The following is a 22,967-nucleotide window of genomic DNA, read 5'->3' as shown; positions in this document are numbered from 1 at the left end:
CGTGCTGCTCTGGGGCTCCCACACACACACACTGGAACTGTGCTGCAGTAACACGTTTATTGTTCCAACTGCAACTCGCGCGGTGACCAAGCGAGAAGAGGGACCCTGTGTAGGGGTGAGCCCAAGTGTGTGCCCGCATGGATGAGTCCCCTTGGCCGCAGAAAGAGGCCCACTCCTGGGGCTGCAGGGCCCAGGGCTCCCCCCTGGAAGGGGAAGTTCTCCCCAGGGCTGTTCTGAGGGGTCTGACTCCAGTCCCCCCTTCCCAGGCTGCTGAGGGCCTGGCCTCAGGGCTGGCATCACCAGATCACGGCAAACCCTCTACAAGCCCCAAATTCACCCTTTACCTTTCCAAATTTGCAGTGCTGCACATAGAGGATCCCATCCTTCACTGGTCTCTCCATGGCCCCAGTCCACCCTGGCCAGCGCAAGGACCAGGGACTTGGGCTACCCGCAGCGGAGAAAATGTGACTGCCGCAGCCGAAGGAAGGGCATGGGGCAGACTTCCTTCTCAGCGACTTCCCCTTTTAGGGGTGTGGGATGGGGGGCAGAGGCTGGGCCACAGGAGGTGTCCGTGTGCCCGCCCTCCCCCTTGCAGGGCAGTGGGGCAGAACGTGGGGGCAGAGCACAGGAAGCAGCTCCGGGAGCGCCCAACATGAGTGCAGCATGTGCCGCCTCACCCCGGCTGCATCCCAGCAAGTCTGGGGATGCAGAAACAGCCACCCACTGAGGATGGAAAAAAACAGGTAAGGGGGGCAGACACGGAGAAATTGAGGAGCTCTGAAGAGGAGCAATGTAAGACCCTGGTGCTGCCACTGCAGGGGGCTGGCAGGGGCAGCAGGCAACTGGTCACAGACAAGTTGCCCCACCTGGGGTTCCTCTTGCCCTCAGGCACCGCTACCTGCTTGCCCAACATGCCGCTGCTGATGTAATGGGCTGTTGCAGCACAGCTCCACACATTTCCTCCTGGGGCAGGAGCTTCATCAGGCTGAGCTGGCAACAGTCCCAGTGGCCAAAAGCATGGAAAAGGGGCCATAGGAGTGCAAGAGACGCCGCTGGGCTGAAAAGAAGCCCAGGCCTGTGGCAGGGGGGGAATGAGGGACAGCACACCTCCCCAGGCTAGAAGTCCATGGAGCTGTGGGCCAGGTAGTCCTTGCGGCCGATGTTGCTGACTTGCTTGGTCTGCATGGCCTCCAGCTTGGGGCAGTCAGTGATGCGATGGCCCAGGCCACCACAGAAAGCACAGCCCCGCTCACCTGCAATGGGAGGGAGGAGGTTAAGAGGAGCTGTGCCATGCACAGCAGCTCCCCACCCCAGAGCAGAGGGGCTACACCAGTGTCTCCCCAGTGCTGTGGCATCAGGCTGCCTGCATGGCCAGGCAGAAACTGCCTTGGGAGCTTGGAGTCTTGTCTGCAGACCAGGGGGGTCCCTGTGCCAGCCTGGAGTCTCTCACCATTGATGTCCAGCATGGTCTCATCCCCACAGTGCAGCACCTGGAGCACAGGGGGCACCTTCTGCTTTGCCTCCAGGAGCAGGGCCTTCAGGTCCATCAGCACTGACTCATCTGAATGCAGAGACACAAGTCAGGCACAGCCCAAGCAGAGGTGGGAGCACTGCCTAGTGCCACCATCTCTCCCTCCTCCAGCCATCCTGCTTGCTCAGAACGCCCCCCTTGCCACTGCCCAGGTGTCTCCTACAGCCACAGCCCCCATCCCCTGGCTGTTCCTCACCGCAAGCCTTGTTGATGAAGGTGGTGGCAATGCCAGTGTTGCCTGAACGGCCTGTACGCCCAATCCGGTGAACTGTGGGGACAGAGGCAAGATCAGGACCAGGTGAGTGCAGTGAGATCATCCCTGCCCCCAGACCCTGCAGAGACAAGTGCAGAGCCTTGCTGACTTCTGCAACCCCTCATGGTCCCTGTGGGGCCCAGTGCCCACCATAGTTCTCAATCTCCTCTGGCATGTCGTAGTTGATCACGTGCTGGATGGCTGGGAAGTCCAGACCCTTAGAAGCAACATCAGTTGCAACCAGGACATCCTTCTTCCCATCCCGGAAGGCCTCGATGGCTTTTGTCCGTTCTTCCTGATCTGCAAAGGCCCAGCACAGAAGATCAGCAAGGGCAGCACTCCCAGCCCAACCTATTGCAGCAACTACTATGGGCTCAGAGCTCAACTGGGGCTCCCCCAGGCAGCCTTTCCCCAAACAAAGGAGTAGAGGGACCTCTGTGTCCCATAGAGACCTGCACTGGGTTTATGCCTGCTATGTGCAACAAGGAGTTCATTCCTGACACTGCCACAGCCCTCTCTCACACCATCACCAACACTGGGACCTCCCATGACCACACGCATCCCTGGAGGAGGGGGGTCACACCACAGCGAGCCTCCCTGGGACCCTCACTGACCTTTCCCTCCATGGATGGCCACAGCTTCCACGCCCTTAAGCAGCAGGTACTCATGGATCGCATCAACATCTGCCTTCTTCTCTGCGAAGATCAGCACCTGCAGCAGCACAGACATCACGAAGAGCTGCCTTTCTGTGGGCTAGCACTGCTGGCACCAGCACAGAGCCCTGGAAAGCCCTACTGAGCAGAGCACAGAGCAGGGCTGGTCCCTGCTCATACGTGGAGCGTGGCTCACTCACATGCCCACCCCTCACATGGGGTCCCCCTGCCAGCTCACCCTGTCCCCCAGGGCTGCGGTGTGACCACTGCCCCCAGTTCACTACTCACAGGAGGAGGGGTCTTCTGCAGGCACTCCAGCAGGTACACCATCTTGGCCTCCTCTTTCACATACTCTACCTCCTAGGTACAAGCACAGGGATGGGTTAGGCAGCAGAGGAACTGCCACTGTTTGGTATCCCTTAGCTGACTGGGAAAAAGGGCCATGGACCCCAGCTCCCTGGCAGAGGGAGGCATCAAACACCCTCATGAATGGTGCTGGTCTCCCACACAGGCAGGGGGCAGAACTCAAACACCTCACTTGCACAACGTCCAGGCTGGCAGCACCTGCTCGCCCAACGTTGATAGTGATGGGCTTCACCAGGGCACTCTTGGCAAAGTTCTGGATCTTCTTGGGCATTGTGGCACTGAAGAGAAGGGTTTGCCGCTGGCCCTGCACAGGGAACAAGGATTTAGCACTCCCCTAACCTGGTAGGTGAAGGGATTGAGCTTCAAGGTGCAGTTCAGCACCTTGAAGTAGGAGAAGATGGTCCGGATGTCCCCCTCGAAGCCCATGTCGATCATCCTGTCAGCCTCATCCAGGGCCAGGTACCGGCAGATGTCCAGGCTCACCATCTTCTTCTGCAGCAGGTCCATCAGGCGCCCAGGGGTTGCCACCATCATGTGCACCCCACTGAGGGATGAGAGGAGGCCACAGTCAGGCAAGAATTCCTGCCCCATGCAGGACACAGAGGGAAGGCAACACCTTCCTGGCACATCACCTTCTCCCCCGCGCTGTCCTGAAGCCAGGGTGCCACCCCTCAGGCCCCTGACAGAACTCCGGCCCCATGTATTCCCCCAGAAAGTCTTACTGCTTGATGGTCTCCATCTGTTCCTTGACGGACATGCCCCCGATGCAGAGGGCGCAGCGCAGGGGGGGCAGCCCGTCCTCCTGCAGCAGGCGGCAGTAGTACTCCAGGATGCCGTGGGTCTGCCGGGCCAGCTCCCGCTGCAGACACAAAACCAACTCATTTCTACACCTCTGTGCAGGCAGGACTGCCACTGCATGACAATCACAGCTTCCTCCCAGCACTCACCGATGGACAGATGATGAGTCCGTAGGGCCCCTCCCGCTTGGAGAATGGCAGCCTCTTCTCCTGCTCCAGGCAGAACATGATCACCGGGAGGGTGAACACCAAAGTCTTCCCAGAGCCAGTGAATGCAATGCCAATCATGTCCCTTCCCGAGAGGCTGCCAGGGAAACAGGACTTTTGAGCATCACAGAACAGCCCAAACTTCCAGGGCTGACCAAGGTGATGGGGTGCATCTGTCACCAACAGGAGCCCTCAGTCCACAACACGGGGTGGGCTGTAGGCAGCAAGTGGTCTGCACTCCGGGACGGGGACAGAGCACTCACATCGTGGGGATGCCTTGGATCTGTATGGGTGTTGGTTGCTGGATCCCTTTTTTCTTCAGGCCTCTCAGGATAGCTGTCAGAGAACAAGGGACACCCACACTCATGACCTGAACTTTTCCTCCTCTCCCCCTCCCACCCGTGTCCCAGCAGCAGCTTTTCCATCAGTGACAAACACCCCTCAGAGGAAAGCTGGGATCACTGCCAGGCTCCTCTCCCAGCCCACCTGCTGGGAACTTCATCTCCTTGAAGCTCTTGATGGGGGGTGGGATGCCCTCCCCCTCCACCAGGATGTGGTACTTCTTGCGCACGCGGTCGTGCCGCGCCTCTGACATGCCCAGGATGTAGCGAGGAGCTCTCCAGCTATGAAAGGAATAGAGACAGGTCACAGTGCAGAATGAGGCCAGGACTCCAGGGCCAGCAGCCCCCATGGAGGAATCCAGGGGAACTGCCTGTCAGGCTCCAATATCGCCCCAGGAATAACAGGGGCTCTGTGATGTGAGTGTGGGAGCAGATCCGAGTTCTGTGTGTTAAATATTCCCCCAAAGTCTCAGTGAGGAGGCCCAAGTTGACAGCTAAGAACAGGCTATGGATAAGGGATGGAACACGCCACAGACACACCTCAATAATCTCTGACACTACTTTAGAAACACTGAGGTTGGAAAAGATCTCTGAGATCCCCAAGTCCAACCTTTGACTGACCACTGTCTTAACGACACTGTCTTGAGCAGCCCTGGCTCCCCGGCCTCTTCCTCTGCCTTAACAACCTCCCAGACCCGAAAATCCACCCTCAGGCCTTTAAGTTTAACAGAAATGTGCTTTGTCAAGCTTTACTGGACATAAAACAACATCCCAGGTGACTCAACAGCCTTCGATCTTACAGACAAAGGCACAAAGCCACTGGGGCAGGAGAAAAGCCAGCGGCCGAAGAGCAGCTCTGAGACTGTGCAGCTTCTGGTTCTCCACAGTCACAAGGAAGTGATGTTTTGGGAGAGACAACCCCTGTCCTGTGAGACTTACCTGGTTTTGATGGGGTCGTCGTAGGTGATGCCCTTGGCCATCTCCTTCACTGACATCAGAGCTGCAGGAACAGAGGTGAGGAGTCAGTGCAAACTCTCCAGATCAACAGTAACCTCACAGAGAGCTGCGTGGACAAACAGCCTGGCAGATCATGTTTGGAGACAGAGCAGGGCAGCAGCAGGCCCTGACAGCACCCCTGGGTACAGAACACAAGTGCCCAGGCTCCTCCCACAGCCACGTCTGTGCCAGGAGAGGGGGCCTGTTGTGACCTCCAGTCGCATCCGTGGGTATGAACATTCCCAAGGCAGGGAACAGCCCTGGCAGCTCTGGAGGCAGGTGTGACACAAAAAATTCCCACTCACCTCGGCCCTCAGCCACGCTCTCCAGGATCTTCTCTTCCTCCTTCAGCTGCTTCTCCTTGGCCGACTCCTTCCGAGCTGGTGGGAGTCCAGGGAACAGTGAGGGACTTTCATTGCCCCCTAAAGTTCCCCCAGTGCCCCCTGTCAGCTCCTCCCTTACCTTCCGCCTTCTCTTTGAGGTGCTGGTGCTGGTCCAGCAGGCTGATATTGGACTGCGGCCCCAGCGGGATGTCATCCTCGTCCCCGCGCTGCTCGCTGCCGCTGTCCCGTTGCTCTTCCTCCGACACCACCTTCCGCCGCATCTGCAGCAGCTTCTGCAACTGGAAAGACGCGGGTCGATGCGAAGTGAGCGGCCCCACGCCGGGAGGGGCGCTCAGAGCCCTCCCCGGGCAGCCCCGTTACCCCGTTACCATCTGCTGCTTGCGCTGCTTGACGGGCACGTAGGGCACGTAGTCCTCATCATCCTCCCCGGACAGGTCGGACGTGTCCGCCGGCTCCTCGCGCTGCCTCTGTGGGGAGAGGCGCGGTGAGGGGGGCCCGGAACGGCCCCGGGAGCGCGGGGCGGGCGGTACCGGGGGCCGGGCCCTCTTCCACCTTCCGCTCCGCCACGGCCTCCATGGCGCCTTCCCGGAACCGATCGCAGAAGTGACGTCAACACGCGCAGCGCCGTCGCCTAGCAACGCGGGGAACGCGCCGCAGCGCGGGAGACGCGAGCCTGCCCGACGGGGCCCCGCGGCGGCCAAACTTGTGCAGCACGCGCTCTACACCCCTCTCGCCCCCGGCGCGGCAGAAAGCAGCAGACAGCGGTATTTAAATAAAATAAAAAATTAAAAAGTTCTTTATTGGGTCCAGCACGGTCCTTCCCCGCGGCACGGGGTAGCCGCGTGCCCGCAGAGAGGGGGACGGGACGGCCGGGGTCACCCCGCGGGGATGGGGCAGGAGGATGGAGGGAGCCCCGGGGGCCCCCGCGGGACAGGAGAGCACCGGGGCCCCCCGCAGAGGAGGGGACCCCACCGAGGTGAGGCGGGGGGCACAGTGAGGAGAGGCGAACGGCCGTGGGTGGGAGGGTCGGCCCCCCCGCACCTCACTGGGCTGCACTGGAAGTGGTTTTCTTCAGGGTGAAGTTGGTCCAGTTCACGGCCACCTTCTGCCGCGTCTGCTTGGCCGAGTCCAGGCAGAACCTGGCAGGGAGAGGACAACCCCGGTCACCTCCCAGCCCCTCTGTGACACCAGCCCCTGTGTGACCCCAACCCCTCGGGACCCCCAGCCTTGGTCACCCACCAGCCGCTCTAGTGCCCCCAGCCCTGCCAGTAGAGCTAATCTTCCCCCAGGGCTCCTCCCTCACCTCTTGAAATACTCCACTTCTCTGTCAGTCTCGTCCATCTCTGCCCCATCCAGGTCCTTGGGCAGGAACACATCATCTAGGGAAGCAGAGCAGAGGGTCAGCACTGCCAGTTGGGCAAAGGGCCCCCGTGAGGACGGTGGCGCAGGGCAGCGCTCCCGGCACTTACCAATCGAGGTACTGGATTTCTCCACCTTGTTCCGGCTCTTCCTGCTCTTGCCCTTGGGCTGGGGGGAGCCCCCCAGGGCGGGAGGGGCACTCGGGGTAGGCGTTTGAGGCTGTGCTGGCTCCGGCAGCTCCACTTTGCCCTCTCCCCTCCGGCCCTTCCACTCGCTGGGTCTCTCTTTCTCGGCCCTGGCACTCCCGCAGCCCCAGGGCTGCCCCTTGCTGCCCTCCCCAGGCTCGGCACAGCCACCCGCCCGCTGTGGCTCCAGGGCGCTGCCCTTGGAAGGGGGCTTGGTTCCCAGCACCTGCCCCTTCACCCCAGGGCTCTCCAGCCGGGCCTGGCCGCTGCCACCCTCCCCTTTCTTTGTCTGCCCGTTCTGCCGCTTGTTCTTGCGCTGCCGGCTCCCTGCGGGCACCGGCTCTGGTGGCTCCGGCCCCTTGGGCTGTGGTCCCTCCCTGGGCTCCGGGCTCAGCCCACTGCCATCCGTGGCAGAGTCCGCAGCCTTGGACTGCACCCAGATCATGCGGGACAGGCTGGGCACGGCGCTGAGCCGCTTCACCACACCGTTCTCGGCCGGTGGTGCCGGCAGGGGCTCCCCGGGCCCCTCGCCCCATCGGGGGCCCAGCTCGCTCCGCAGGAGCCCGTGGCTCTTGGCAGGGCCCAGGCTGAGCGGGGCCAGCGCCAGGTCTATGTCCTGCAGGTCAGAGGAGCCGTTGAGGTTGGAGAGCAGGTTTTTCTGCTCCAGGACAGCTGCCTTCTTGGGGAAGTCGTTGACATCCAGGTTGAGGTCGTAGACACTGAAACTGGCCCGGATGGAGTCCTTGATGGTATTCTTGATTTCCTGCAGCCGGCTGCTGAGGAAGCTGTTCACCCGCTCCAGCTCCAGCTCTGGCCACTCCAGTAGCTTCTCCTCAGCCTGCTCCCTGGCCTGGCTGGCTGCAGGGGCACGCTCTGCCCGCTTCTGGGCCTCTGCCTCCAGCTGGGCTTTCTCCTTCTCCTGCAACACAGGTGCCATGAGGATTGGCTGGGCTGGGCCACAGAACCACAGGCACAGGCCACGGAACTTTGCTCCAGCTCTGACAGCAATCCCAAGGGCTGCTGCTCAGCACAGCCACTCAAACTGTCACGTATCCCCCACGGGCACAGCAACAGCTGGACACTGCACACCAGCCACAGCTCTGGGCATGAGGCACCAGCAAAAGCCACCAGGGCACTGCCTCTCTCCACGATAGATACATGGTGTCAGAGATGTGGCACAGAGCAGGTAGGACACTGCAGTCCAAAGTGCCCAGGAGGGCTGGGCCACCCTCTGCAGGAACAGAGGCAGGGGAAGCCCTGCACAGGGCCAGGCACTGCTGTCACCTTAGGGGAGAGGGACATGGAGTTCAAGAAACCAAATGGATGAGAGGGAAAGAAGGTAAAGCCCAGCAAGGGGCGCAGCCCAGCACCCACCCAGCCTCACCTTCTTCTTCTGCTTGTGCCGTGCCCGCTTGGCCGCCTTGGCACTGTTCAAGGGCTTGGGCTCCGTGCTGTTGATGTAGTCCAGCAGCTCATCCACATTGCGGTGGTCCACAGCAGGCTCCCCCGAGCTGCTGTTGTGCCCCAGTTTCTGTGGCAGCTCCTCTTTCCTCTTGGTGAGGCGCGAGCGCAGCTTCTCCCGGATCTCGGCATAGTTGCGGCTCGTGGGAGCGGCCGGGGGCTGCGGGAGGGGAGTGCTGTCAGCCGGGGCAGGAACAGGAGGTGCAGCCAGCCCCAGCTCCCCCACCTGCCCCCACGACCTCCCCAGCCACTCCCTTCCTCACAGTCTCAGTGAGACAAGTCAGCACAGCCCCAGTGAGCTCTTCCAGCGTGAAGCCACAGGGCTTGGCCGGCCGCTCTGAGCCCTGGGGCTGGGCAGGCGGCTGCGAGTCGGGAGCAAGCGACCAGCGGGCTGATGAGGCAGCATGGAAACAAAGTAGGGGATGCACACGCCCGCAGGAAAACAGCCATGGCCAGACCTGCCCACCTCCGTACTCTGGGCGCACGGACTGTGTGACGTCTCACCACGGGGCGCAGCGCGAGGACCGGGGGTGGCTGCAGACCAGCCCCTCACTCACCGCGTTGTGGCCGAAGAACTCACAGTAGCAGCAGTCGCAGAACTTCCCATCTTTCTGGTTGGTGGAGGAGGAGGTGCAGGAACTGCGCTCCGAGCTGCTGTCCTCGTCCTCCCCGAGCCCCTCATCTGCCTCGCAGGGCTGTGGCGGGTGGCAGCTGGTACCGTTTGGGAATTTGTGCCCTTTGCAAGAAGGGTCCCTGAGAAGAAGGGGAGAAGGGTGAGAGGTGAGCAGGAGCCAAGGGGGGTCTCAAAAATTGCCCCACGCTACACGTGTAGGAACACCCCTCCCAGGGCAGCCTGTGCCCAGGCACAAGGATTTGTAGGGCAGACAAACCCCCTTCCCGCATCCTTCTCCTCCAGGGGAGATGCCAGAGGAGCCTGTGTCAGCAGACATCCGTAGCTCCTGGCCCCCAGGGCCTCTGGCAGGCAGGAGGCTGGCACAACAGAGCCCCAGCGAGCAGCATCTTGCCAGGCCCAGGGCTGGGAGCAGGGCAGGGACTGGTACTCACTGGGGGCAGGTAGCACAGGTGAGGAACACTGGGATTGCGTGCAGCTGCCAGACATCCCCACATGCAGGCAGGCCCAGCTCCCACAGGCACAGGCTGCCCAGCTCAGAGACAGGGAGGCCAGGGCACGTCCCACAGTGCCATCCCTCGAGCTCCAGCTCAGGACATGGCTGGCTCTCCACAGGGAGAGCTAATCAGCGGAGAAGAACCAGCATGCTCTCTTCAGGGGCACAGACAGCCCAGAGAGGGCCAGGGGAACAGGCGAGCAGAACAAGTCCACAGGCTTCATCTTCTCAAGGACCTTTGCTCAGTGCCATAGCTGCCCGTCGGGTCTCACTGACAAAGGTCCTGTTGGCCAACAGCAGGTTGACCAGGCGGTTCCTTTGGGTCTTTCAGCTGGAGGAGGAGCAAGCACAGCCTCTTCTGCACCACGGAACCAAAGGACAACAGCAGACAGAACACACGTGGAGAGAGAAAGAGCTCGACCCTCAGAGACCAGGGGTCTGCAGCAGCGCAACTGGCCCGCAAAGACAGTGGCTCCCTGCACCACCATGCCAGGGCAGCCGGTCCCTCCACAGGGAAAAGTGCATCCATGGGCAACAGAGGAGACAAAAGGGCGCACGGCCCAGTGAGCAGATGCTGGGATCAGGCAGGGCTCCTCTACTCACCTGTTGGTGCTGGGCAGCTGGTGGGAGGTGGGAGGAGGGATGAGTGAAGTGCTGCAGTGCCCGTTGCAGGGATGGGTGCAGCCCGACAGTGGGGGCGGCATCTTCAGCAGCGGCACGTTGGCAGGGGGCAGGTGGGGGCTCTTGCACGGCCCTGGGCTGTGAGAGGCCGTGCCAGCCGGAGGGGACTCGGACATCGGCTTTGGGGCTGCAGCCTGGGCACTGGCAGCAGGGAAGAGCGTGGCCTGCGAGGAGGAGCCCAGCGGGACGTGCGGCGGGGAGCCGAAGGGCCCCGGGTGTGGAGGTGTCTGCTTGGAGGGGATCAGCACCGGTGGCTGGGAGGGGAGGCCAGTGGGACTGTTGGGAGGAGCAGTGAGGTCGGAGTGCTGATGATGCTCTGAGGAGTGGAAGGCCTCACCTACAGAGGGGCAGGAACAGAGACAGTCAGACACTGGCTGGCTGTGTGGGCCAAGGCCCCGCTCGGAGCCACCCACTGCCTTTCCACAGCCACTTCTCGGTGGGACAAACCCTGCCTCCCCCACAGGCAGCGCAGTGCTCGGGACAGAAGCCATCCCTGCTTGCACGAGGCCTCAAGGTCACTATGCCTCCCCTGCAGGATTCAGCCATGCCCCACAAGGAGCAGGACAAGGGGAAACGCTCTGGAGCAGCAGGCTAGGAGACTGTGGCTGGCCCTGTCCCTGGGAACGCACCTGGTGGGGTGGCCCTCCGGCACAAGCTTTTGAACTGCTTCGGCAGCGTCTTGCAGAAGTCGAGTGAGGTAGGCAGAGGCGAGCCCGGGGCGGCACTGCTGGAGGTGGTGGAGGCCGCGTGGCTGTAGGGACAGGCCTTGAGCCCCGGCGCTACAGCTGGTGCCTGGCTGGCACACTCTGCAGACAGAGCGAGGCCGGGGTGCTTGTCGCCTGGAAGGAAAGAGGAGCTGGGCCCAAATCCCTCTGCCATTGCAAAGGGGCCCAGGCACGCTGCTGGCACTGGGAGTCAGAGGCCCAGCCTGTCCACCCTTTCCTACAAGGAAACCATCTAAGCCAAGAACTGGGCAGTAAGCTCTGCTCAACCCCATGGCCGGCTTCAACTCACCTAGTGTAGCTGCTGGGGCCCCGAGGGGGCTGCCCTGGGTGGCCCCATTGGTGTGCTGCGAGTTCCAGAGGCCCGAGAGCTTGTGAGCAGACAAGAACGAGCTGGGGTCCCAGTCCCCTGAGTTCCCATGGCACGAGGAGGAAGAAGAGGAGGAGGAGGAAGAAGAGGAGTGTGACCCACCCCCACAAGACTGTGACTTGCAGGATGTGTGGGATAACGAGACCTGCCAAGGAAAACACAGAGTGAACCAGCTGTGCGAGGAGGCTCTTGGCCCCAGAGTGTCAGCACCAAGACCCTCCACTACAGCAGGGGCTCAGCTCATGGGAACCACTTCTGTCACTGTCTTGGGGTGACAAACAGCCTGTCCATCAAATATCAACACAGCCTGGCTCCCAGGACATTCCAAGGGCCACATGCCTGCTCTGGTCCCACTCACACCAGGCCAGGATTAAATGAAGTCAGGCAGGAGGGAGCTCCTCTACCCGAGCTCCACACACAGGCAGGCACTTGCCCCAGCAGTCTCTGGGCAGACCTACACCACACAGGGAGCAGCCCTGGGGCCAGGGGACGCAGCATGACATGCAGTGGAGCGGGGCTGGCAGGAAAGCAGCGGCACTGTCAGCCTCTCCAGCCTGGCAGCTCCAAGCCAAGCCTGCCTGCTGGACGAGCCTCTGCGGCACCATGCGTTGCCCCACCACAGCCTCTGCCTGCTGAGACAGCGGTAACCCTGGGCAGGGCAGTGGAGGCTGGGATGTCTGGGGCATTTAGCTCAGAGCAAGAAGGGGATCCGCACACCCTGCTAGTGCCACAGCAAGGGCAGTGCCACACTCCCACAGCTGCAGCCCCGGCACTCCAACCCCAGCTCCGTGACCCCGTACCGCCAGGGCCTGCTCCTGCACCGCCCGTCGCTCTTCCTCCTCCACACTCTTCCGGCAGCTCTGGCAGATCCACAGTGGCATTTCTCCCAAGAGGTTCTGCACGAGCGTTGGCACGAAGTCCGGTGGCAGCCTCTCGCCCGGGGAAACCAGCCCATTGTGGGACGGCCCTCCCCAGTCCTTGCGCTCCCGGTGGCAGAGCAGGCAGCATGTCTGCACGGACTGGTTGGTGGTGGGCAGCACCTGAGGAAGGACGCACAGACTGTGAGTCACCCAGGTGTTGTGCGGTGCAGATGTGGGACAGATGAGGCAGCGAACGAGACCTTGGGACGCTGATACCAAATCAGGGAAATTCTTGTAGGCTACATGTGGCATTGCACCTTCTCCCACTGGAGCAGAGCAGCCTCAGGCTGCCCAGCTGCTGCCAGCCTGCCACGTGCCAGATGGGAGCGTTCTGGACCTCTGGGAAGATCACAGCGTGCCAAAGAGCCAGTCCTGCCACCAAGCAAGGCTGATAAGCCAGCAGCAACTCCCAGCACCACCTCTGGTACAGCGGGACCAAGAGAACTTGCACAGCAGAGCAAGACCCACAGAAATCCAACACGGGGATAGAAGGGTGGCTCTGGCAGCCTCAACTCTCAATCCTCGCCCAGCACTGAAACCCCCCCCACGGTGTCACCCGAGAGCCTAAAGCCCTCCCTCCCGCCTCTTTGTTCTGCACAGCCAGCGGTGCCGATGCGCCAGGGTGGGGTGCAGCCCCCCGTGCCACTTTGCTCTCTCCCCGCACGGGCACAGCCAGGCTGGGACTTCCCTGCAGGAGCTGGGCTGCATCCTGCGGGCTCGCTGGAGCCCTGACAGCCGTGACGAGCCCGGCGTGGCGCGGACGAGGGGGCCCCCATTGTCTGCCGGCGCGGCGGGGCCCCGCCACAATGAGCCGCGCATTGAACCGCTGCTGCCAAACAGATGGCGTCTGGAGGCTCAAGGTGAAGCAAAGGTCAGAGGCCAAGGAGAGCAGAGCGGGGGCACAGCCCCCTTGCCCACCCACAGCGAGGAAGGGGGCTGCCAGCCCACCCCGTGTCCCAGCTGACACGGCCACCGCGGCAGGAGACACCACGGCTATCCCCGACCCACCCAGTGCATCCATCTCCGGCGCCCATCCCCGGGTCCCTGCCCACCGCCCGGGACAGGTGGCGGCGGCCAGGTGTGTTCAGCGATCTCAGGCAGCGACAGGCGCGCTGGATGGAGATGCTGCAGCCACCTGCCATCGCCCAGTGGCGGAACCGGGGCCTCCCGCGGGGCGCTGTGGGAGCGCTCCGAGCCCCATCCGCAGGGATGCTCCGGGGCGGGGGTCGGGGCGGGGATGGGGCCCTGCCCCTGCCCCCCCTCCGCCCCGGGCCCTGCCCCATCCCCGCCCCGAACGGAACCCCCTCAGCGCCAGCGCCGTCCCGGCCGCGGCACTCCCCCAGTACCTGCGCGCTGCCTCTGCCCGGCTCCCCGCCGCTGCCCGCCGCCGCCGTCACCTCAGGCGGGGCGGGCGGTTCCGGTGGCGGTGGCGGCGGGGGAGGCCCGACGTCGGGACCCGCCACCCTGTCGCGGCGAGGCCCGGAGCCACCTGCCGCTGCTGCCGCCGCCGTCGCCGCTGCCGCCGTTGCCGCCTTGTTCCGCCGGCGAGTCATGGCGAGCCCGCCGCAGCCAGGACAACAGCCAATATGGCGGCGCGGCCCGTCCGGCCCCTGCCCGCGGGAAGGAGGGAGGGGGGAAGCGCTCGGTGAGGTGAAGCCGCCGCCGCCATCTTGCGAGAGGGCAGCGCTGCGCCCCCTGGCGGACAGGGGGAGCGGCGGCAGCGGGTCCCCCGGGTCCTAAAGGGCGCCGGTGAATGTGGAGCGGGATCGCATCCCGGGCTGGATCACCGGAGTGCAACTCCTTGGGTCCACATGGAAAGCGAGGGGTGTTAGATTAGGTATTGGGAAAAAATTGTTCCCTGTGAGGGTGGTGAGACACTGGTACAGGTTACCCAGAGAAGCTGTGGCTGCCCCATCCCTGGAAGTGTCCAAAGCCAGGTTGGACAGGGCTTCGAGCAACCTGGTGTAATGAAGGGTGTCCCTGCCCTAAACAGGGGGATGGAACAAGGTGATCTTTAAGGTCTCTTCCAACTCAAACCATTCTATGATTCTATGATTCCTGACCCTGCACAGAACCCCCCCAAAAATCCCACCATGTGTCTGAGAGCATTGTCCAAACACTCCTTGAACTCTGGCAGGTTTGCTGCTGTTACCATTTCGCTGGGGAGCCTATTCCAGTGCCCAACCATCCTTGGGTTGAAGAACCTTTTCTTAATATCCAACTTAAACCTCCCCTGACACAGCTCCAGCTGTTCCCTCGGGTCCTGTCACTGGTCACAGAGAGCAGAGATTAGAGCTGCCCCTCCACTGCCCCTTGTGAGGAAGCTGCAGACCCCTATGAAGTCTGACCTAGGTTTCCTCTTCTCCAGGCTGAACAGACCTCAGTTGTTCCTCATACAGCTTCCCCTCTAGACCCTTCACCATCCCTGCAGCCTCCTTTGGACACTCTCTAGTAGCCTTATGTCCTTCCTATATTGTGCTGCCCAAATCTGCTGGCAGCTGAGGGACAGGCAGGGCTCCAGGCTCGCTGAGCACACAGGGACACAGGACACAGCCACAGTCACGGGAGCCAGGATACACTGCCCGGCCGAAATTAGACCTGGAGCCCATGAGGAACACTGGCCCCTCAACACTAGGGCTAGTCCTGCACATGCACCTGTCCAGCACAGCCTGGGCACTGCAGGGCTGCCGTGACTCAGGGACTTCCTCAAGCCGAGGAGGTGCTGCCGTGTTTATCCAGCCATCCTCCACGAATTTTTTACCCATGAATCCACCCCATTAGGCTTTCAGCCACCTGAATTATCGGCGCCCACATCCTGTGGCCAGCAGTGCCAGATCTGGAGCAGACACCTCCTCTGGCACAGCCGGGGTGGGGGTGCTGTTCCCAGCACCCCGAGCACCCCCTGGAACCCTTCCTTGGCCACTCGGTGCCTTCTTCTCCCACCGAGGGGCTGCTTTATTCACTTCCCACTGCATCCCCCTGCTCCACACTCCATGTCCTGCACAGTAAAGGTGTCGGCGGGTGCCTCCCCTGGTGCCCCCCCTGGTGCCCCCCATCATTCAGGGGATCTCTGGGGTATCCCTGTCCCCTGAAGGTTGGGCTGCGGGAAAAGGGGAACCGGGACGGGACAACCGGGGATGCAGCCGGGGATTGGAGCCAGGAACGGGGGACCAGGAAGTGGAGCCGGCGGTGAAACCCATCCCGCCCCACGGGAGACGCACCCTCACCCTTCCCATCACAGAGAACCGGTCCGTCGAGGCGCGGACGGCTCGTCCCGGTGCCGGCACTGGGCGGACACCGCTCCGATCCGCCCCCACGGGCGGTGCCCGGTACCGACCCGCCCCGTCGGCGAGCGGCGGGCGCGGGGAACCGGGCGGCGGCAGAGCCACGGGACGCGCCATGCTGCCCGCTGCCCTCCGCCGGTGGCTCCGCCGACCCAAGGTGGCGGGGGTCCCCCGGGGTGGAGCGGGAGGAGGAAGCTGGGGGACTCCCGCGGACCTTTCCCGGTGTTTACAGCCGTGCACGGATCCGTGCCCGCGCTGCCAGGATGCGGCTGAACTTGTTCGTCCTGCTCTGCCCCCGGGGAAACTGAGGCACGGGTGGGTGGGGAGGGCGGCTCTCCCCGGGAGGAGTCAGAGCTGCTGTGGGAGGGTCCCACGTACCTGCCCTAGTGGGCGTTTGTGGATCCATGGGGCCCAAACCTCCCTGCTTTGCTTGGGGGATTTGGGATCCTTCTGGCCCAGCACACGGGGTGCTCCTGCCATCACCCCTCTGTGCTCTTCCCGCAGCGCTCCGACCCTCGCCTGCTCTCCCAGTTCTTCTTTGCCGACGAGAGGGTGACAGGGGTGGTGGCCGAGATCAACGGGCTGGATGCCGAACTGGACCCACAGCAGTACCTGGTGCTCCTCAACCAGCTCCACCTCAGCCAGGTACAGGGACAGCCAGGACCCCCGTGGGACTTGGTCCCCTGGGACACCACGGGTGACATCCATGCCCTCCCCAGGCTCACCTGCTGGCCATCCTGGACCGGATCATGGAGGAGTGCATCCCCACGCAGCGGCACAGCCGGGACTACCTGGTCAAGTTCCCCGAGGAGCTCTTGGTGGACAACTTGGGGAACCACATGCTGTTTGCTGCTGAGGTGAGCCCAGGGATGCTGTCTGGGAGGTCTGGTTCTCTGAGGCTGGGGGGCAATGGGCCCCCCACCACCAGCTGACCCTGGGGTTAGGGGCTGCACTGCCCTGGGTGCTGGCTCCTGATGGTCCCTGTCCCAGCAGTGTCTCCTGGCTGGGACCTTCCCGGAGGTGGAGGAGGCGGACAGGGCACAGCTGCGGCCCCAGGCCAGGAACCTGCTGTGCAGCCTGGAGCTGGTGCGGACAGTGCTGCGGGAACAGAGCCTGAGCCAGCCCAACTCCTACCCAGAGCCCGTCCAGGCTGTGCTTATCCAGTTCGACCGGCTCTTTGCAGAATTCGAGCTGAGGTGGGGGCCAGGGCTGGGGTGGTGGGGGCCTGTACCAGGACTGGAGGGGCCTCACACTCCCTGCATCTCTCCAGCTATGTGTCCTCGCTGGTGGCAGTGAAGTCTCCCGAGGAGATCTACAGGCAGCAGGAGATCATTGTGCTGTTCTGTGAGACGGTGGAGAGGTGAGTGAAGGGCACCGCACATCAGGTCGGGGTAGCAGGGACCCCAGCCCCAAGGATGGGCAGTGTCCTGAGGCTCAGCCCCACTGTAAGGGAGTGTGTGTGTCCCCAGAGCCCTGCGCCTGGGCTACCTGACCCAGGAGATGATCGATGGCTACGAACCGCTGCTGATGTTCACCATCCCTCGCTTGGCCATTATCAGGTGGGTGCAGCCCCTGGAGAAGGGGGGATGTTCCCTGCCCTGTACCAGCCCCTTCTCTCCATGGGGAACTGGGGTCCTGGGCAATCCCCCATGTAAGTGAGCTCTGTCCCCTCACAGCGGCCTCCTCATCTACCCTGAGGGTCCCCTCAGCCTGGAGCGGAGCCCTGAGGAGATGTCCCGGGTCTTCAGCCCCTTCTACAACCTCCTGAAGAAGATCAGGTGTGCAGTGGGGGGCGATGGGTGGGGCCATGGGACAGCAGGGGGGCCATGACATGGGGTTGATGCCATCCCCTTGCCTCAGGGAGCTGCTGCGGGTGCTGTCAGTGGAGGAGCTCTGGCTGCTGGAGAGGAGCCTGTGCACCGCCGAACCAGAGGATCCCTGTGGTCCGGACATCGCCCCAGTGTGGGGAGCAGCTGTGCCCAGAGAGGACCCCCCTGCTCCCTTTGGTCTCCCGGAGGTCCCTTGTGCCACACCACCAGCCCTCACCTGCACGACGCTACTGGGACCCTCTGGTGCTGTCGACAACCCAAGCACCGACTGGCTGTGGGGGTGTGTGGTGGGCAGGAAGCGGGGCCGAGATGGCAGATCCCTGTCCACTGGGACAGGACATCTCACACCACCCCTAGGGTAACTGTGACCTGCCCTCCATGCAGCCCCCAGATCCCCGGGAGCAGCCCAGGGATAGGTGCCACCCCGGGTGCCCGCTGCTCAGAGCTGCGCTGCCGGTACAGCAGCACCAAGGACATGCTGCACACCCTCTTTGTCTGCATCTCTGGTGAGTGACCCCCGAGACCCCCTAAGCACCCTGAGCTCCCCAGCACCCTGACCCCCCACCCTTCTGGTGCAGGGGTTGCCGATCAGCTCCAGACCAACTTTGCCAGTGACATGCGGAACATCTTGAAAACGGTCTTCAAGATCGTGGCCTCGCAGGCGGAGCCCTTGGAGGAGCCGAGTGCCAGCCGTGAGTAATCCCCAGAGAGTGAGAGATTGCTCCTCTGCCCTGCCCAGTGCCCATCCCTGGTGAGACAAGGCCACAGCCCCAGGCATGGGGAGGACGTGGCCATACTGCCTGTCCCTGGTTTGGCTGTTCCACCATAGCCCTTGTCCCTGCAGGAGAGAAGGATGATGACTCCTGTGTGGCAGATGCTCCTCGCGTGGCCGACTGCCCACTGTGCTCCAGCCCCACGGAGGCTGCCGGGCTCCGGAGGGCAGGTAAGGGGCTGCCCAGGTGCCATGGCTCTGGGGCAGGTGTGAGGCTGGGCCTGATCCTGCCCCCATCCTGCCTGAGGGGGTCTGGCTTTGAGGGGGGCTGGCACAGGCAGGTTTTACCAATATGTTTTGCCCAGCAGGCACTCACCGCCTGCCCGAGTGGGTGCCCGACAGCACGTGCAGCCAGTGCTCTGCCTGCCGCTCGCCCTTCACCCTGCTGCGCCGCCGGCACCACTGCCGCAGCTGTGGGAAGGTAGGATGGGGCTGGGCTGGGGCGTGTGGGGTCCCTGAGGGACCCGGCTCTGCTCAGCCCCCCTCTGGCCCTCTCCTGCAGATCTTCTGTGCCCGCTGCTCACCGCACGCCGCGGCACTGCCGCACTACGGCCACACCAAACCCGTCCGTGTCTGCACCCACTGCTACACCACACACCTCTCACCCACATCCCAGTGCGCCCGGAGCCAATGAAAGCCCCTCTGCCACAGCTGCATCTGCAGGAGGCCATGCACCAGGGGCAAGGGGCCGTTCTGGGGCTGCTGGGCAGCTCTTCAGCCCTATGACTGCTGTCAGACCTGGGTGGGCACGACGGCAGGACCCCCCCACATGGCGGTAGGACTCCCCCTCACACAGGGGCAGGACCCCACAGACGGCGGCAGCCCACACCTCGTGCTGGCAGGCCAGGGTCACGGTGGGCGCAGGACCGCCCCTCCCAATGCACCGTGGCCGTGCCCTGCTTTCAGTGAACCGCGTGCTGCCGCCGTGCACCTGCCCCCCCGGCTGGAAATGTGCTTCGTGGTGGTTTTTTTTCAGGTGAACTTTGGCTGTTGTTGGGCCCGGGGCAGAGTCTCCCCCCCCACCCCGCGGCCTGGCCTGAGAAGGTGCAAACAGCCCTCACATGACGGCGGGTGCCCCAGGGCCGCCCGTGCAGTGCAGTGCCGTGCCCGGTGGCCCGACGCTCCCCTGCCCTCCCTTCCCCACTGCCTGCACCCGATGGATTTTAATAAAGAGATAAGCCCGCCTGGCTGGGCCGCGTTGCACTGGTTTCCCGGGGCGGGGAAGGGGGGAGCGGGGCGGGCTAGTGGTCGAAGCCAGTGTGGGAACACCCGTGGGCGCGGTGGGGCGATGAAGGGCTGGGGGTGTCTCGAGCGGTCTGGGGATGGCGGGGGTGTGAGCGCTCCCCGCCCGGCTCCCATGGGCGGGCAGGGGCGACCCGCGCCCCGGGTGTCTCCGGACACGCACGTGGGCAGACACGGGAGCACTTCCCGGGGGGCGCGGCCACGGCGTGGTAATTAATTAACCACCGCGGGGGCCGTGGCTTTTCAAGGGGGGCGTGTCCCGCTCGGGCCCCGCCCCCCGATTCAAATTTGAAGCACGAGCTTTCCCGCCCAAAGTTGTTTGCCCGCCGTGGTGACGTCAGCGGCGCGCGGTGCCCCGCAGCCAATCAGCGCGCGGCCCTCGCCCCCCTCCCGCCATGGAGCCCGCGGCCACCACCAGCATCCAGGTGCTGCTCCAGGCGGCCGAGTTCCTGGAGCACCGGGACCACCGCGACCCGCCCGGCCTGGCCGAGGCCGAGCACGGCTACGCCTCGCTCTGCCCCGCCCGATCGCGCCGGGCCGTGAGCAGCGTCAGGTGGGCGGCGGGAGAGTGGGTGGGTGGGTGGCGGTGACCGGCGGCGCCGGTGCTGATCGCCGGCGGCTCTTCCTCCCGCAGGTCGGTGCACAACGCGCTGGAGAAGCACAGGTACCAGGGCGTGCGGGGGGAGCGGCGGGGCAGGGGGTGGCTCTGCCCGTGCGCCCACCCCCGGGCTGACCGCCGTGTCGTCCCCCTCCCGCCCGGCCGTAGGAGAGCCCAGCTCCGGTGCTGCTTGGAGCGGCTGAAACAGCAGGTGCCGGTGGCCGCGGGGCCGGCCCGTCCCACCACGCTGAGCCTCCTGCACCGTGCCCGGCTTCACATCCAGGTGAGGGGGGATGACCCCGGTACCACTTGGGGGACCCCGTGTGGCAACAGGCCCGCCCAGCTCTGCCCCGCTCATGGCTCGCTGGGTCCCCGCAGAGGCTGGAGGAGCAGGAGCTGAGGGCACGGAGGGCCAAGGACCGGCTGCGAGACCGGCAGCGGAGCCTGCGGCGGCGGCTGGAATGGCTGCTCCTACCCACCGACGGGGAACGGGCACGGGCTGACAGCCTAGACTCATCCCAGCTCTCGGAGCCCTCCGAGGGAGGTAAGGGAGGGGAAGGATGGAGGGCGGGCAGGAAAGGAAAAGCAGCCGGGGTCCTGACTTGGGCTCCCCCCTGGTGCCCAGAGGATGCCGAGGTAGAGGTGGATGGCGTGGTGTTCGGTGGGGAACTGCTGCACGCCTTCGGCACCGGGAGGGACCACAGCTACTCCAGCCTCCACAGCCCGGAATCCTGACAGGGCCCACTGCCTTCCCTGCACTGCCTGCCCGCCTCCTTCCTGCTGGAAATGCAGCCTCCCTGGCCTCATCACAGCCAGGATAAGGGGCCACAGGTGGGGGTGAGCACCCAGCTTGGCCCCCAGCAGCTGGGCTGCTGGGCAGCACTGGCTGTGGCACTGGGTGCACGGGGCTGGCACTGCACTGTGGCACCCACTGTGAGTGCACTGCAAAGCACTGGGAGAGGCACTGGAATAGGGCCCAGCTGTCATGGGGAAACCCTCACGCCTCCCCCTGTGCACCGCCAGGCAGGCTGGGGGCTGCTTGGCACAGGCATGTGGCAGCGCTGCCCACTGCAGACATGGCTACAGGAAGGCTGTCCTACCCCTGGAGAGACAGAAAGGGGAAACAAGTGCATTAAGCAACCTGCCTTCATGCTCCCACAGGCACCCTGCTCTTTTGTACAGACCCCACACTTTTATAGTAAAGGCACTTGGTAAAACCCTGGCCTGTGTCTTCCCTGTGATCCTGGCAGCAGGCTGGACCCCCAGAGTGGAGGGCAGCACTGGGCTCTGCTCTAGCCAGGCCAGTCCCAGTCAAATCAGAGGTGGCAGTAGATTCTTTAATGATAATTACATCTCAGAAAGGGTCTAACAGCAGCTGATTGTCAGACTTGTACAGTTTCTTTAAAAATATAAAATCTAAGGAGATTCCTATCTGTCCTGGTGCAGCTGGCCCCTCACACGTACTGCTTCTTCTTGGTGGCTGCCTTGCTCGCCAGGTCCTTGGCTTTCTCTGTAGCAGCCAGAGCTGTCTCCTTGGCTTTCTCGGTCGCTTCCTTGGCAGTCTCCACCAGTGTTTTGGATGGAGCTTCTCCTATAACACGGAAGCTGTTAACCCAGCCCTGCCCCGGCACTGGAGTGCCAGCCAGACCTGCCCAGCCACCTCGGCACCAAGGAGCTTCCCCACGCAGATGAGCCTGGTGCTCCTGACCCCGGCACGTCAGGGCACGTCGCACAGGGGAACCACAGGCACGTGACTGCTGCCCTGTCACATCCCGTCCTGCCTGCACTGCGCTCCACCCCTGCCCGGCCCTGCAATCACTGGCCGGCTGCTCCACTCAGGAAGGGCAGGCTGTGCCAAGGCATGGGGCAAAGGCAACGGGGGAGGATTTCACAGTCAGATCAGTTCAAGCTGCGACCTGCCCATGGACTGGAGTGTTCCCAGTGTGACCTCTAACTCCAAGAGACCCGTCCCCGTCAGCCCCAGCCTGCCCCTGGTGCCCACCTTGCATTCTTGCTAGCACGTATTCAAATCCCTTAGTGCTCTTGGTCACGTTGCTTTTGAACCTGGCCAGACCAAACTCCTGCAAGGGAAAAGTCAGTGAAGGTGCAAGCCCAGCTCCCTGTCACACACAGCCCCTGAGGCTTTTGTCCCAGCTTGAGAAGTCACAAACAGTGACTTTGACAGTGATGGTTCTGGGTGCCCAAAGAGCTCATAAGGGCTGGGGGAACAAGGGGAAAGGGTGTAAAAACCATCACAAGGAATGGGTAGAGAAAGGGGGAGCAGCAGCTTTAGGGGGGCACACAGTGCTGCTCGAGCAGTGCTCACCTGGATGGCCCGCGAGACGCCAAACAGGCTGGAGGATACCCAGGCCTCTCGCTTGACCTCGGTCCAGTTGCTGTTCTCCGGGTTCACCCGGTACACGCAGCGCTCCTCCACCACCTGCAGGAGGCACAGCCCGGCTGTAGGCACCGCTGGGCCCCCTCCACCCCTCTGCGCCCTCCCGCCTGCGGCACCTACCATGAGACGGGCGTGGTTGATGTTCCAGGTGAACGTGGTCATGGTCCGGTTCTTGGGGTCCACGATAGAGTCCTCCAGGATGTAGACGGAGTGGGCGACGTTAGCTGGGAAGAACCGCTCAGCCCAGCGCGGCATCCGGTTGGTCTTGGTCAGGAGCCGCCGCGACAGCAGCTTGTGGTCCGGTGTCACCTCCCGGTGCACGATGTCTTCGGTCAGGACATGTTTGCTAAAACGGCGGAAGAAAACATCAAGCCCTGCTCCTTCCCGGCCAGGCCTGCCCGGGGCAGGGAACCATCAGGCACCGTGGGATTAAGGGAGGGGGAAACCAGCTCGCCGCTGTGTGCACCCATCCCAGAAGGCTGGAGGGGGACGAGCAGAGCCCCCGCGGGACCCCCGGGGAAAGGGCCGGGC

The 22,967-nt window shown here is 63.5% G+C and overlaps 5 protein-coding genes across 5 annotated transcripts; 2 read left to right on the top strand and 3 right to left on the bottom strand.

The window, feature by feature from the left end:
- Positions 1 to 38: 38 nt before the first annotated feature.
- DDX41 (DEAD-box helicase 41) lies at positions 39 to 6,150 on the bottom strand. The gene is made up of 17 exons (XM_027708397.1): positions 6,041 to 6,150; positions 5,857 to 5,955; positions 5,607 to 5,766; positions 5,450 to 5,524; positions 5,088 to 5,148; positions 4,294 to 4,430; positions 4,071 to 4,143; positions 3,751 to 3,904; positions 3,526 to 3,662; positions 3,185 to 3,347; positions 2,976 to 3,107; positions 2,726 to 2,797; positions 2,399 to 2,495; positions 1,935 to 2,084; positions 1,728 to 1,799; positions 1,451 to 1,561; positions 39 to 1,253 (listed from the first exon to the last, which is right to left on the bottom strand). The coding sequence occupies exons 1-17, from the start codon at positions 6,062 to 6,064 to the stop codon at positions 1,117 to 1,119; spliced, it is 1,854 nt and encodes a 617-aa protein (XP_027564198.1). The 5' UTR covers positions 6,065 to 6,150; the 3' UTR covers positions 39 to 1,116.
- Positions 6,151 to 6,255: 105 nt separating this feature from the next.
- Positions 6,256 to 15,714, bottom strand: FAM193B (family with sequence similarity 193 member B). Its single transcript, XM_027708403.1, is given in 12 exon segments — positions 6,256 to 6,627; positions 6,792 to 6,867; positions 6,958 to 7,951; positions 8,417 to 8,653; positions 9,051 to 9,246; positions 10,224 to 10,638; positions 10,931 to 11,140; positions 11,316 to 11,538; positions 12,194 to 12,433; positions 13,660 to 13,873; positions 13,875 to 14,008; positions 15,541 to 15,714. Coding segments are annotated over 12 exon segments (3,210 nt in total). The 3' UTR covers positions 6,256 to 6,530.
- LOC113981161 (lateral signaling target protein 2 homolog) lies at positions 15,689 to 19,284 on the top strand. Its single transcript, XM_027708402.1, has 13 exons — positions 15,689 to 15,754; positions 16,102 to 16,242; positions 16,317 to 16,454; positions 16,591 to 16,793; positions 16,868 to 16,957; positions 17,067 to 17,156; positions 17,274 to 17,375; positions 17,458 to 17,706; positions 17,811 to 17,932; positions 18,005 to 18,118; positions 18,271 to 18,369; positions 18,507 to 18,619; positions 18,701 to 19,284. The coding sequence occupies exons 1-13, from the start codon at positions 15,713 to 15,715 to the stop codon at positions 18,830 to 18,832; spliced, it is 1,635 nt and encodes a 544-aa protein (XP_027564203.1). The 5' UTR covers positions 15,689 to 15,712; the 3' UTR covers positions 18,833 to 19,284.
- A 551-nt stretch (positions 19,285 to 19,835) lies between these two features.
- On the top strand, positions 19,836 to 21,056 carry MXD3 (MAX dimerization protein 3). Its single transcript, XM_027708405.1, has 5 exons — positions 19,836 to 19,993; positions 20,075 to 20,104; positions 20,207 to 20,321; positions 20,417 to 20,582; positions 20,664 to 21,056. The coding sequence occupies exons 1-5, from the start codon at positions 19,836 to 19,838 to the stop codon at positions 20,771 to 20,773; spliced, it is 579 nt and encodes a 192-aa protein (XP_027564206.1). The 3' UTR covers positions 20,774 to 21,056.
- Positions 21,057 to 21,354: 298 nt separating this feature from the next.
- On the bottom strand, positions 21,355 to 22,967 carry PRELID1 (PRELI domain containing 1). Its single transcript, XM_027708406.1, has 4 exons — positions 22,557 to 22,967; positions 22,365 to 22,478; positions 22,041 to 22,119; positions 21,355 to 21,629 (listed from the first exon to the last, which is right to left on the bottom strand). The coding sequence occupies exons 1-4, from the start codon at positions 22,689 to 22,691 to the stop codon at positions 21,493 to 21,495; spliced, it is 465 nt and encodes a 154-aa protein (XP_027564207.1). The 5' UTR covers positions 22,692 to 22,967; the 3' UTR covers positions 21,355 to 21,492.

Source organism: Neopelma chrysocephalum, unplaced genomic scaffold (assembly GCF_003984885.1).
Source record: "Neopelma chrysocephalum unplaced genomic scaffold, ASM398488v2 Primary Assembly neopelma1_96197, whole genome shotgun sequence".
NCBI lineage: Eukaryota > Metazoa > Chordata > Aves > Passeriformes > Pipridae > Neopelma > Neopelma chrysocephalum.
Note: the sequence above shows the minus strand (reverse complement) of the source record. Positions and strands in the feature narration are given on the sequence as shown.